Here is a 15,072-nt window from a genome sequence, read left to right as displayed (position 1 = left end):
GCTGATGACCAGCGAGTGACATGTCAGTGGGAGGGCACAGCATCTGACTTACCCTGCAGGAGCTCACCATGACTAGGTATGTGACAGGGCTCACCCAGTTACTAAATAACCCACTTTGATGCAGATGTTTGACTCAGTGTTATATACTTGTGTTATTTTTATTTTTGTTAGTGTGTCACTGTTTATGCATGTGGTTCAACATTAGATCGCTGGTGTAGTTTTCTTCAAGGAAACAATCGACCAAGTAATATGCCCAATATTCAATACATCACTGTGATGGAAGCAGGAATGAGATTTCTGTTGCTCTAATGTCTTGGGAAAGGAGAAGCTATATACAGAATGAGACTGAGACTAAATAAATGTACATCACTTCCCTGGCAAGAAATGGAGGCAGGACTTTTTCCAAAGGAAATGAACACGCACAGACACCATTAAAATTCAGAGGACATGAAACTCGAAGGTGCCGAGATGATGACATTAAGAAATGGTGACATGTCAGTGTTCTGATTTAAAAATCAAATTAAAATGGGAAAATGACTGTTGGAAATATTCAATTACCACCCAGTACATAATATTAGAACCTGCAATTATTGAACATTATTGATTGAATTATATAAAACTAGAATGGCAGTCAGGTGAGAGCATACCTCCTCCAAGTCCCCTTAATTCAAACAAGCTGCACCAAAGCGCACCAACTATATCAGTCCCCTGAATATACCAGATTGTTTTTGGAGATCTATGAATTATTTCAGGGGAAATTGTCGAGAAAAAGAGTCACAAAATGCAATGTTTAAGAAAGTGAAATAAAATATTCTTTGGTGTGCTCTTTTATCTGGATTCGCTCAAAAATATGTTTTGGTGCACGTACCATACTTTAAAATTTGGTGGAAATTCGTTCAGTTTTTCTTGTGAAAAACATGACCTGCTTGGTGGAGGTAATTATCCCAGTTAATAAAGACAAATATGTTCTCTAGATTAATACACTTATATGCTACTGAAAAGGGATGTTTTACTGAATAACTTTGAAAACCTCTGCAGGTGGCTATGAAGTGATACCTTCAAGGTCTTAAATTCACATCATGTGAAGTGGACCAATCTTGAAATTGAAATCAAAAATGCAGTGAGATTTAAGAGTAAACATGAACTAAACTAAAGGTCAGTTGTGAAGAAACCATCTCTTGTACTGTACCTATCTGCTACTAGATGACTGTGCTTGACCAATCTGAAACCCTGTGACAAAATGCTCTCATAGGTCAGGACACAGGTTACACACAACGCCGCTCGACGTACACAGCAGGTGAGGTGTACACGGCTGCATTTTGGGGATGGGTGTGTTGTGTGTTTGTGTTTACTTGGTGGTGGGGGGGGGTGGGGGTGGGTGTGTTAGCAGGAGATAGTATGACAGCGGAGGACCGGGCTAGGACAAGCCTAATTAATGTTTCAGATGGTCTGTGGCACTGGGCTGCTGTGAGGAGGCTTTCAGTGAGTTGCTCTGCTTCCCAAGCTGCTCAATAATGGATAGAGAGTCCGGTGCGGTCTCGGCCAGCTAGCCCACTGCTACTAGTCTAGACAGTCTTCTAAAGGCCACACTGTGTTAACTAAGCTAATTATCAACGCAAAGCTAGTGGGTGAAAAATGCTAAGATGACTGGGATATAAATGCTTAAAATATCGAACACTAACCCGGCTGATGACCTCAGTTGACCACTTATAATGTTTCTTCTAAAATCGCGAAGTGAGATTCACAGTGTTTCTTATCACAAGGTCATTACGTAAACTGCCATCTTAATAGCCACTCATTACCTACATGTTGGCACAGACAGCCAACACCTGATTCAGTCCAACATCCCCCGCCCCAGTTCTCTTCTCTTCTTCCTCCGCTCATTCACTTCACTCCCCAGGGTGGAGAAGGCGGAGGGGGCAGATTAAGGGTTTGGAACCCAGGCCAGGGAGGGACAGGGGGACTGCTCCCAACCACAGCTGACATCTGCTAGTTAGCCACTTTACCTTTTTCTGACTAGGCCAAGGCCGCTGAGCACTGAGTATACATAGGCCTGGAGCCAGAGCGTGTTGTGACAACAGAGTCGTTCTGAAAAGTCCAGCATCGACCTACATCTTTGTAGAAAAGGCATCACAGACGACACGGCTTCAGCTGAGGACTGTGAGGAAGAGGGGTGTTTGAAGCTTGGACGAGATAAAACATTTTGGTAGAAAGTCTCAGATGGCTTTTCTTGTGAGTGTGCCTCCACGGCTGAGTGTTTTGGGGGAGGGCTGTGGTTTGCCATATGCCTCAGCAGATGACTCCACCTTCACACTGAGAGGCCAGACTGGACACAGACCCATGCACGTTGACTCAAACCCTCCCCCCCCAACCCCTCCCAACCCCACACACACACACAACTACAAGGAGTGACATGCATACACAGACGCACACACTCATTGTGTACAGCTTCAAGTAATTAAGGTCCAAATAAACAAACATAGATTTAGAGGGTTTGAATGAAGTGTGCACTCGGCTGGGTCTGCTGGGGGAGTGATGCGTGGAGGGAGAGGCCTCTCGCAGGCTTGAGTCATCCCAGGGTGACACTAAACGACCGGGTCAGGAGGAGAGGAGAGGAGAGGACGCTCCACTACAAAAGACTATGTGTCCCATTAAAGAATGAGACAATGCATATCTACATGGCCCGAAAATCAACCCACATAGAAGTCTATGATTGTTTATTCCAGTTAATGTAATTTTAGTACATCATTTATACATCTGAGGGAAATTTAAGAAAAGTACGTCTGGAAAAACAAAGGAGCCAAGAAAAAAGAGGTGAAGAGGAGAAGAGCGCAGAGTCCTCTTGAGTTAGACATAACACACACATCAGAAAACAACTTCTAAACGGTTAAACACTAGCAAAAAAGTGAGTACATCATTCGTCACTGATCAGATGTATTCGGAGTGGATGCCGACAAACGCGCTGTTTTCATGTGTCAAACTTGGTCTTACCTGGATGAGATGTGAAGGTACAGTAACTACAGCAACTGACAGCGATGACCTCAGCAAGGCACGCAGTCCATAGAGAAAGGCGGTGAGGGAGTGGCGGTGTGTAGGGTTGTCATGACAACTCAGGTCATCACCCCAAAGAGCCGAGCCAAGAGAGTGAAGCCCAATGCGCAGGATGTTACGTGACTTTGACTATAAGACAGAGCAGACAAAGAGACGGGGTTGGGGACATTAAAAATCTGTGAAGAGCCATGAACGTGTGTGATATTCTCCGGAAGCACAAACACAGTACATACATGATGCAGTAATACAGTTTAATCTAACTCAAGTTCACAGGGTACATGTGAAGATTAAAGGAAGAACTGCTTTTGAAGTTTTTCAGAAAGGTGCTGCTGTCCTGGGTAGTATTCTCAAAGTCTGGGGGAGAGCGAATGGACAGTCTGCTCACCAGCACAGACGATCGGAACACGGTGCCCAAACGTGACTGGACACAACTGCCCAATCACAGAGGCCATCTGACACACTCACAATGGACCTGTCAGACAGGCTTCCAATATGGCTGCCACCCAGAAACCCCAGCACATTCTTGGCACCACTGCGATGCTCTGCAGCCAAGGGGGCCTGGGTAAGGGTGGAGCGCCTTCCCCTTGAAACCCCCCCCCGACCCGCCACGAGAGATCAACGGTAACCCACTCTCATGAAGACTGAGAAAAAGTGGCCAAACAGTGGTGGGATATATATCACTGTAAGCGAGAGAATGGAGGAGCCTGTCCAAACTGTGAGAGGTTTTTAACCTTTCGCACAAGTGCCTTTTATTTGGGTTTTCTTCAGGATGGCTCCTGATTACTGAGGTGAGAGCCAAGAGTGATTAACAAAGCTTGGCCTAAAAATCTGCTCAGCTTTTCCTTTTTTTTTCTCCAGCCTCTCCTCTCCTTTATTCCTCCCCCTCCATTATCTCGACCCTCCCAAAATCTCCTCCGCCCCGCTCCCCGTTGCTTCCTCTTCCAACACTATGACCTAAGCTTCGTTTGGATCTGGATCAGAATCGCAGGCATCTAAGAAAAATAAACCCCATTGTTTCTGGGAGTTTTTCACAGTTGGCTCATAGTTTCCCAGGGGAGGACGCTCACTTTGGACTCCACATTCGTCCTCCTCTACATCGCCGCTGCACTTCTATGCCTTTACTATACTTAAATATCTTTACCACAGAAGTAGATGGAACGATGTGGTATTGGTCAAGGAAGAACCCATACAATTTTTTAATGTGGGTCCGGATCAGGGGGGATAGAGAAAAACTTCTTTCACTTTCTTTAACATCTCACAAGGTTGCACATTGAATGACATTTTTGTGATTTTTTTAAAGACACAATACATTGATCTTAATGGAAAGATAATGTTTTTGTTGTTCCTGGTGGAGTTGTGCGCTCTGTGTGTGTGCTCCTTTGTCATTATTAGATTCGCCCCGTCTTTGTTTCACAGGCTACACAGGTTTTTGGGGGCACCGAATTAGAAATCTGTTTCTATGTGTGCAGCCCAGCAGGGGGGGGGGGCTGTGGCAACATGACTGTTGCTGTGGCAACATCAAGAGGAGAAGCCAAACTTAACGCCTATAGTTTAGCCTATAGAAAAATTGGGGAACTGTGCCAGTAGAGTCCAGCCAAGGAGCAGAGGCCAGCCATATAGACTACAGCCAGCCTGGGACCACAACCTAATCACCAGCCATGTCTCACCGTCCTGCTGCCACTCCTGTCCCACTCAACTCAAAACAAATATGCTCAGGGACACTAATCCTTGTTCTAATCTGTTATTTACATAACACAGTTAATATGAAATTTGCATCTTGTTAAAAATTCATGATGGCAGATTAACAAATAAATGCGCACACACACTGACTATCACCCGTACTGGGCATTCTTGTGCCAGTGCCCACGTCGCTCTGTGCCGCTCTGCATTCCTGGACTGTGCCAACAGCATGTCAGGCGGCCACACTGCTTTAATGATGTCAGCAGTTAATCTGGTTTGTGAGTGACAGCGCTCGGGGAGGGAAGGGGGGGGGGGAGTGGAGGTAAATCCTGTGTGTGAGTGACAGGGGGGAGAGGTGGCTCCAGGTGACGAGCAGAGGGGTCACCAAATGTAGGTGAATAGCGCGCACCCACCCACACACACCCCACCCACCTGATCACATATATGTGCGGGCCTATCACAGTGTTAACAGAAGAACACTCGGCCCTGTGGAAAATATAAACGGAAATGACAAGTGAGACAGAGAGGCCCATCAAAGTTTCTGACATACTGTAGAGAACTGATGATGACGGTTATTAAAAAGATATATGTCAAATTTAAGACACACACACACAGGTGAGGCCAACCTGAGCAGAAGAAAGAGGTAAACAGACAGAAGAGCTTGGGATACCAGATTCAACTTTAGTATCTCTTGTTTGAAAATGCTCCTCTAATGCACATGGCACATTATATGAAATGCTAAATAATTTGACGGGTCATAGTGATTAGTAAGCTAGACATTTTCAGATTGGTACACATAAGTGTCAGAGAGTCACCAACTTCACCTTTGATGTTATTCAGAGAATGTAGAAAATGCATTCTTGTCTGCTGTGTTCAATCACTGCTCATGGAATGCATACTTAACTTCAGCAATGTCTTTGTGCAAAAACCACAAACAAATCCACAAACTGGTCTGACGCATACTATTAGTTGCTATTATGGCATCATCAACAAAAACAAAAAAAGAGTGCCATATTTGAATATTTTTAACATCACACTTTACCTCACTTGGATAAATTGACGAACAGGTAATAAAACTTTATATAAAGGGAATGAATGATTGTTGTTACCTCCTTCAAATAGGTGATGTTTTTGTCTTTGTTGTTTGTTATTTAGAAAGATTACTTAAAAAACTACTGGACAGATTACCACAGAAGTAGATGGAAGGATGTGGTATTTGTCAAGGAAGAACCCATGCAAATTTTGATGTGGGTCCGGATCAGGGGGGATAGAGAACCTTCCTTTACTTTCTTTAACATCTCTTAGATTGCACATTGAATGACATTTTTGTGAATTTTTTAAAGACACAATACATAGATCTTAATGGAAAGATAATGTTTTTGTTGTTCTTGGTGGAGTTGTGCGCTTTACTTAGATTGTATTGGTTTGCCTAAAATGTTTAACAATAATTAGAGATAGATTACAACATTTTAGATAAACAAATACAATTTATTTTGTTTTTGTGAATTCAGGCAATGGGAAAATCATCAAGAGTAAATTCAGTCGTGATTCTTACCATGGAGGCTGCTACATCGAAGCCCTCCCTGTGTATGACCTCCTGAAGTGATCTCAACAACGCAGTGTAGGACTCAAGCATGGGACTGGAGAGAGAACAGGACAGAGGGAAGAGTGGACACCGTGGAGGAGACAAAAGAGAGAGAACACAAAAATAGGGTTACTTATGGGTTGTAAAACGTAAATGAAACCATTTTGATAAAACTGGGCCAAGCCATCAGCGCAGCGGCTTAATCCTCCATGACTGCAGCGTGGTCCTCCTGACTGTGCTTTTCTGGAGCCACTGAAGCAGACAGATGATCCATATCAAGAGATCCAATTAATTCATTTGGTTGATTAAATTACAACATGACTGGTTCTTCCGTCAGCTCCCCGAGGATCTGATTGTGCCGAGACAGACCAACAGACACACAGACAAACCGATGAGATACACAAACATACACACAACAAATGATAAGTAAATGGGTGGGGGTGGGGGGTTAATGGGCTGATATCTAAAATTAACAGGGAACAGCATATTGGTGTTTAATCAGGGGTAAGATGTGCACCACTGACAAAGGACATATAGCATCATCAGTGCAACCATAAGCAACAGGGACGGGATGGATGGCTGCTGAGCCCACCATGTACCTGTGGGATGGCCAATAGGGAGGTTAACCCCATCTTTTTACACAGGACTCATCGCTTAGGAACGCCCCACCAATGACCACTCTGTAGTGAGTCACAGTGGGCTGCTGTGTCAGTTGTCAATTCGACCTGCGGGCAACAGAAGCTGATACACATAGATTGGTCACACACCAATAGCCCTGCATAAAGACCAGCAATACACACTCGTGTTGATTACACTTGCACCAAGTATATCCATGTACTCCATTTCAGTTATTCAGCCCGACAATGGTGCCTTCTGACCCTGCTGGGCCTAATGATAGAGCTGGTTTGGTGAAAGAGGGGAGCCGGCTACCCTCCTTGGCCCCTCTGCCCATGCCCCTGCTCGGAGGTAGGGGGCTGGGATGGTTTGACGTGCAGTTGAGCGGGAGGTTGCCTCTGGTTGGCAGCCATTGTGTAGGACAGCATTGTGTCTTTGGCTACCCCCACTGAGCACCCCTCATTCAGGTACCAAAAAGGTCTAGGTGCTTAACTACAGGGGCTAGTGCGTCACCTAATTAGGATCATATGCGGGGAAGCTTCTTTATCTCAGTGTTCCTCTTTCAGCGAGGGGAGAAAGGAGGAGAGGAGGGCATGCTTGGTCTTAAACAACAGGATCTGTATCACCTAGAGAGCAATTTGTGCCAATTATGCCTTCAAGTGAAACGGAGCAATTTAACAGCTAGGGTATCAACATGGGGCTGTGGACACGTGCAAGGGGGAGTAGCCTGCTTAGAAGTATGCGTGGTACAAGTGTGTATAATGTGCATAGTGTCTGTGTATGTGTGTGTGTGTGTGTGTGTGTGTGTGTGTGTGTGCGCGCGAGTGTGTGTCAGAGTTATGGGGCGGGGCTGGGGGCACAATGGTGCAGTGCAGGTGTAGATTCCTGCTGTCAAAATGTCTATGAGATCTATAACCCATTCAGACACGACACAACAGTGCCACCGTGACACTCTCACTCACGAGACTGACACAAAATATTGCTGCCATCACTGGAGAAGATGTTTCATTATTTTATTAGCTCCCTTTTAATTAACATAAGTTGCAAACTTCATTGCAAAAAGTGTATATTTTAAACCGAATCTTCTATTGTGTTTGCATGGGCGCTCCATTAAACAGTCTTTGTTTGCCGAAATAAAGGAAGAGGGATTCTATAAAGCCTCCACTGCATCCTCTGCGCTCCAGATTGCTGTATTTACTCAGCGTGTGTGTGAGTGTGCCTTCTCGTGCCCTTGTGTCTTCAGTGGTACTCTCTGAGTAAAGAGCCTACATGACCTCTGAACCCTAAGTACACTCAACGCAGGAGAAATCAAACAGACGCTGAGCAAACAAGGGCCTTATTTAAATAGACACACACAACCTTGAATTGTAAATGACTCGAGGCCAACTATTCAAAATAGAATGTAGACAAGGATGGTTTTAACTGATTTGTATAATTTTAAAGGGTTAATACATTAAATGATTTTGTATCTAAAATTTATTTAAAAAATAAGCTATTTTATTGTTGTCCCAAGTTAATATGTTAAAAACAATGCAAGCTCTAAGCTATCATGTGGACTTGAAAACATTATAAAAAAAGCAAAAGTGAGTGAATGAAAAGATCTGGTAATTTAATATACTACATTTTCATATTTTTAAGAAACTCATTAACTATTGATACAAAATCAATAAAAGTCATGCTTTTTTTCTGCAGGTGACAAATTCACAGATAATTTAAAATCAAACAATAAATCGCTAAATTAGCTTGCAAATTGAAAAATAATAGTTTAACAATGAAATTAATTTTAAAGCAAAAAAAAGACCCACATAAACTGGTTCCAACTTTTGAAATGTGCGGATTTGTTGTTTCAAAACATAATAAATTGAATCAACAGGACATTTGAATAATGTAACCTGGGCTCTTGGTTCTCATGTGCTGGGCATTATTTTTTATATTTTCAGATTAGTGGACATAGCAATTAAATAGGGAAAAAAAATGCATTAGTTGCATTCCTACTGTTTATTAAAGTCTTATAAATGTGAATCTCAGACAAGGGGCTCAGTATATCCTCTTTCACACAGGAAAAAAAAACACTACCAAACAATTTTTTTTCTCAGTGTAATCACAGGTATTTATCATCTTCAACTCCGATCGGCACTGTGCTGACACCTAGGTGGACGAGATAATATTCAACCCTTTTTTGGCACAATGCTATGACGCACATTTCAGTTCGGAGTGTTCTGGTAACTAAGAGAGTAAGAAAAATAACCACTGTGAATATGGACCTGTTCAGACCTGTTACTAACATCCGTCTCTGTTGACCTGATCACAAGTGGACAGTTCTAAGTAAGTGTGAACGCACTCGAGACGTGTGTGTGAACTGACAAACTTAGAGCCGTCCACTACAGTCACTGGCCTACGTGATGCTTTCTGCTATTTACTAACCCCATCTTCCTGTGCATTCATGATGTTGAATGTGACACACAAAAAAAAGAAGAAAAAAAGCATATTTGTGTGCTGACAATGTTAAAAAGTCAGTTCCTTTTTAGCAGGTTAATTTATGTTGGATAAATAATGTGCACATACGTTCTAATTGTGGTGTAAAAAAGGATAAAAGATACTGGGGAGAGCTCAGTCTGGAGTTTCTTCTCTCTCTCTCTAATGCAAATGCTGGTTGCAGAGCTTCCATAGCATGTGCTCTTTGGAGTATGTTGTCTGTCTGCATTGTTGGTTTAGCTGTTTACTCTGTGAACAATGCCATGTTTGCTTACCTGTGTTCTGCAGATGGTGTCTTATTTGTGTAACTGTTTTGTGGACGTTGTCGCGTTTGTGCGCCTGTGTTCTGCGGATGGTGTCTCATTGGTTTCCGTGCGTTCCACGGATGATGTCTTGTCGTCTTACCTGTGTGTGCTTGATGACTGGGCGGGATGTTCTGGAAGGTAGAAGCGGTGGCACTTGGCTGCCTGGCGAATTTCTGGCTCCATCGTCTTGGAGACGTCATAGTAGTGGCCGAACCGGGACGAAGACGCCAGGGCACACTGGGGATGTAAAGAAGTCACACTCCTGGTAAAAAAATTGTGGACTAAAGCCCTTCAATTAAAAAGCATTTAAAGTTAAATCTGATACTACAGGCAGCTTGTTCTCTTCTTTCAAAAAAATGGTGTCCATTTAACTAATTTCAGACAACAATAAGGTAATTCATGAGAAAAATAATCTTATTTGTGTTTCTAACAAGTTAAATGAGGGTGCTCCACAACACTATGGTAATGCAATTGCATTGTTTATGGGTCAGTCCTCAACATTCCTACAGCAGAGAAGTTAAATAACCACTATGACCACGCTCTTAATCATTTCTTCACATAAATGTCCACTTCTGGCTGTGAAAGCAAACGTGTCAGGGACGCAGGGGAAGGCGGATGTTTTCCTGCAGCTGAAAGAGAGAGTTTTAGCTCTTCTCTCTCAGTAAAACCAGGGATTCCATTGTTAGAGGGGCCCTTAATCTACTCCTAATCTGGATTAGGGCCCCCGGTGTGTCCCTCTCCTGGCGGGACGAGGGGGTCAGCAGGGCAGGGGGGTCAGGGGCTCATCTTCTCTTTGTGAGCCAGGCAACCCGCTTAGCGTTCCTTCCCCGCCCTGACGGCCTCACCTTTGATCTGATGTCTTCATCGGGAGAGCGACACAGTGTGCTGTGCCAGGAGAGGTGTGTGTAAGGGGAAAGTAAGCGTTGACTCTGGGGGTGAATTTGAGATGCAAATCCTCTGGTGGGGCTTACTAGTGGTTTGTAAAGACGATTTTACAGGGGAAGGGGGAGAGGTGAGGAAAGGACACAGATATAAAGAAGTTTCCAGGGAAAGAGAAAGAGGGAGAGGATCCCCAGGGACACACTGTGTGCTGTTAATCCACATAGCGATATGGATTATAGACCGAAGTGGGGGGGGGGGGGGGGACTGTAGAGAACTAGAAGGGGAGGGTCACCTCTCGTCAAAGCGGAAGAAAGAGTGTAGGGATGCCGACCCTAGCAGGGGGAAAGGCTGGGATTTGGGGAGAGACAGAGGAGCAGGTCTGGGTCATAGGGTTGAGCGAGCAGACATGTCAATGCACAGACTGCAAAGTACTCTTGTTTCCCAGGCTAAGCAGGGGTGCAGGCGTGTGTGTATGTGTGTATATGAGAGTTGGGGGACCAGTGAAAAGCCTACCTATTGCCAGCTAAGTGTGAGTAATCTGGTACAGCTCTGAAAGGAGAGGCTAAGGCCTTATTCACTCCACAAAGGAGTTTAGAAGCTGATGGATTTAGTGGTGGAGACAATTGCCAAACCACTAAGACCAGAGAGCCAGCGTTATTATTTTCTCATACCATCATTAGCAGAGAAATTTGTTTGAAATTTTTTAAAAGTAGCATGATCTCAATACCACCTGTATCCTACAGAATACAGAAAATAAGATGTCACTATTATAATTAACAGACAACGGAAACAGCCACTCGATCCCCTGGTTACCTGAACTTTTGGCAGATTCTGGTAACGCCAAGCGATCTTCATGGCATCCAAACTGTCCTGAGGTTCACAAGACAGCCTGGGCTGCTCTGCAGGTTTGTGGATAGCGACATCATCCAAGATGGGAGCCGGGAGTTCCTGTTGAAAAACATACAGTGAACAAATTCAATTAAAATACACTGATTGTAAATGGTAATTTTGTCTTCTTGTGTAATTTCACCATTCAACTGGCCACAAGTTTGCGAGATATTAGAGCTTAATTTAGGATATAGAAGTGAATTGTTTTTGTCAACTATCTTAAAAGAATCAAACAAAGTTAAAGGAAAATCTTTTAATGCCTGATCTAATTTAATTTAGTTAATTAATATTTTTTGTTCGAAAGTTATCTTCCGTATACTGGTTGAGTGTTGTTTTGTTATGTGTTATTTTATTCTCATATATTTTGTAAATTACTTTGTAACCTTGATTGGAAAGGTGCTAAAGAAATAAAGTTTTTTCATTTGAATTAAGAAACACTGATATACTTCCTGGGGAATCCTAATAAATTGTCCATGAATAAAATTAACTGGGTTTCTCATGGTGTTTTTACAGTAGTGGACATGTATCACAGAGAGTTCAGACAGGAAAACTATTGTTGTGGGATTAGCGCAGAAGGATAAATGATCCTTGAAGCCATGTATTATTGTATCACAATTAATAATATCCCAACTAAAAAGTGAAAATTAAACTGAACTACGTCAGTTAGTCCCTTTTAAATGTAGAACTCTAATTTATTTTAAAACTCTTTCATCGTGTAACCAGTACCAAGACTTTACATGTGTGCAACACAAAAGCAACAAAACAAACTTTCTTCAGGAAGGGGTTAGGGTTGGGTGGGAAGTCTGATTGACAAGCTGAGGAAATGTGGGTTTTAAGTGACCGAGGTGTTGCATTGCATGTGACCATGCTTTCCAATTTCCTGCTTTAACCTGATTCTTCCTGTAGTGAGCTGGTTTCTTAAGTGTGCATGTTATTGTAATGCATTAAATCCAACCATAGCATCTGAAAATTAGCATACCGTGAATGTAGCTGTGAAAACACTAAATGATGTGATATATCCCCATTGGGAGTCCCTGTCTCTTAATAAGCCTTTGATATGTAAAGAGAGGGTGAGGCTGTGACCCCTCCCACTATCAATCAGTGGGAGAGGGGCCCTCCTCCTGTATGCTGGGCAGCAGTCAGACTCTGGGGTTACAGCTCCCATCACACAGTGATGCATCGGGAAACATTTCAACAATGCGACAACCATACCACCCTCGACCTTTGAGATACCCTCATTGACCCTGATACATCTTGAGGAAAACAGTGTGTCTAAATTATCTGCTGACTCATTGTCTGATCAGTGGGACCCAGGCTGAATACTGTATATTGATGAACACATATTACTACTTCTAAAAGAGGATTATTGTTAACATCTTCTGATGACTAAAGAGTGATCTTAAAGTTAAATACATGTATCTCTTTCTGACACTACAGCAGGAGATATGTAGGGATGAGGCTAAAGTGAAAACATTGAGGCAGTCGGTCAGTGTCTTTGCAGATGGTTTGTCGAGACTTGTGGCTTCGACACAAATCATACTTTGCATTAAAAAAAGAACTCCTTCCGAAGAATTTGCAGATCACACGACACCTCCTCTCATACCTGTAAGATGTCATCAGGATTATCCTGAGCTGCCGCCACAAAAAGTTCATGTCGACACACCACTCCCTCTGCCAGGAAGTATTTTAAGATCATACGGGAGTAGCTATCATATCGGTCCTCTTCTGCAAAAGAAAGAAAAGGAAAACAATCAGAATTTGAGTGCGAATGGAAAATTCAAACAAACATAGGACTGAAACTGTCACTCAAAGCAGAACTCTAACACTGTCAGCAAGGCCTAAGGAAGGGCTTTAATGATAAAAGTAGGTGCAACGTCCACCAGATGAGAAAATACATCAACCTCAGGTCTAACATTAGATCTCGTAGCATTGAGGTGCCACAGATCCTGCAGGTCACCATCACATCACAGCTGCTGACTGCAAATTGGAGTAAGGACCACACTCGGGCTACCTTTTCCAGGGGCACAGATGAAGAGGCAATCGACATGTCACGGAAAAACAAAGTTGTTTCTGTGTGATCTGACAATCAACATCGACACGACACCTTCAGCTTTCTTGTTAGGGTCTTAACAGAAGTCTCGTCCACCTTCACCTGTCATTTTTTCAGGCAGCATCAGAGGTGAGAGGTAGAGACCTGTCTGAAGTATTCACCTGTGCACCCCCCCTGCTGAGTGCTGCCTCGGATGTCAGGACAACCAACCGTCAGGAGGAGGCAGAAGTAAGATATGATGGTGTCTGTCCTCAAAACGCCTCCTGACATCTAGTTCACTCAAATCGCTCCTTTCATATGTTTCTAGTGTCCATCGCATCAGGTGTGTTTATTATCAGCAAAGTAGGTTAAAGAAAGACTTTCAACACAAGTTACATCTACAGGGACAACTCATACTGTCCCGGAGCAGCCACCCAGCTCTTCCACACTAAATCCTGCATCATCACCATGACCCCCCCACCCTTCCCGAACACATAACTCTTCCCAGCAAGCTACTCCTGCTTCCTGTCACAATCACCATTTTGTAAAGATTTCATAGGCCTCTTCACACAATGACGATCAGTGGGCACGGGGACAATGGCAGCGGTGACAGTTTAAGGTAATGGGCATACAGCTGACAGCTTGGGAATGACATCCTGACGTGTCATCCTCGAACATCCGGAGAATTCCCCCTCTGCCCTCCCACGTTCCCCCATCTATGTCCTCACCTACGGACTCTAGGATGGCCCAGGAAATTCCATGGCTCTTCAATTTGTTGTCGGTGGGGCTCCCTGTTCTCTTATTGATGGGTTTCTAGGTCAGCAGGCCTTTGTGGCTTTCAGCAGGCCCCACAAAGACTCCCAGATGGGCCCTCTCAAGATGGGGCCTATTGTGGTCGTGTTTCTATGGGAGCCTTACAAATGGAACCTCCAGGAGTCATTAGGCTGTTGAGGCGGGGGGTAAGGGGAGGCGGGTGGGAGGTGTTGCGGGGTATAGGCGCAACAGGGGGTGGGGGGACGGTCATATCTTTGAGGTAGATCAGTCAGTCTGGACAGTCACGGGACAACTTTTTTCCCCCCCTTCTTTTTCTTCATCATGTTTATTATTGTGAATAAGGTTTGTGAAAAAGAGGGGAGGGGGGGGGGGGGGGGGCTTGGTTTCATTTGCCTTCAAACAGAGAAGTGGGAGACTCCTGAATCATATCTGCCGAAGCTGCAGGGGGAGGAGACAGAATATCTAGGTCAGAGTGTTTTTTTCTCCCCTTCTTCTTTGGTCTATGATGCACTGTTATTTCCACAGAGCCGCTCAGTGGCCGTACAGCAGGTAAACAAACAGTCACGTTAAGAAAGCCTTGGAATAAACACAAATTCAAAAGGTGGTCTTATTGGGTTAATTGCCTATTGGCAGTATCTGTCAACCCCCTGATACTGTATCTGCTCATCATATCTCCTAAGCCTTTAACTAGTGTGACAGCTGTTCCTCTTTATCAAGCAGTTTGTCGATTTCAGGCTGATGGTGTTATGATTTTTGAGGCTCTTCACAACAAAACAAATTGTTATTTC

At 43.7% G+C, this 15,072-nt stretch overlaps 1 protein-coding gene across 1 annotated transcript in view; it reads right to left on the bottom strand.

Moving 5' to 3' along the window:
* elp4 (elongator acetyltransferase complex subunit 4) overlaps positions 1–15,072 on the bottom strand; it is a 57,717-nt gene that overhangs the window by 35,214 nt on the left and 7,431 nt on the right. Inside the window, exons 3-7 of the mRNA XM_061068374.1 lie at positions 13,085–13,206; positions 11,407–11,541; positions 9,812–9,948; positions 6,287–6,371; positions 2,992–3,180 (exon numbers count right to left, since the gene is read on the bottom strand). Coding sequence (XP_060924357.1) covers positions 2,992–3,180; positions 6,287–6,371; positions 9,812–9,948; positions 11,407–11,541; positions 13,085–13,206 — 668 coding nt within the window. The remainder of the gene's footprint in view (positions 1–2,991; positions 3,181–6,286; positions 6,372–9,811; positions 9,949–11,406; positions 11,542–13,084; positions 13,207–15,072) is intronic.

This window comes from Limanda limanda, chromosome 3 (assembly GCF_963576545.1).
Source record: "Limanda limanda chromosome 3, fLimLim1.1, whole genome shotgun sequence".
Taxonomy (NCBI): domain Eukaryota; kingdom Metazoa; phylum Chordata; class Actinopteri; order Pleuronectiformes; family Pleuronectidae; genus Limanda; species Limanda limanda.
The sequence above is the reverse complement of the archived record's forward strand: the minus strand, read 5'-3'. Positions and strand labels throughout refer to the sequence as shown.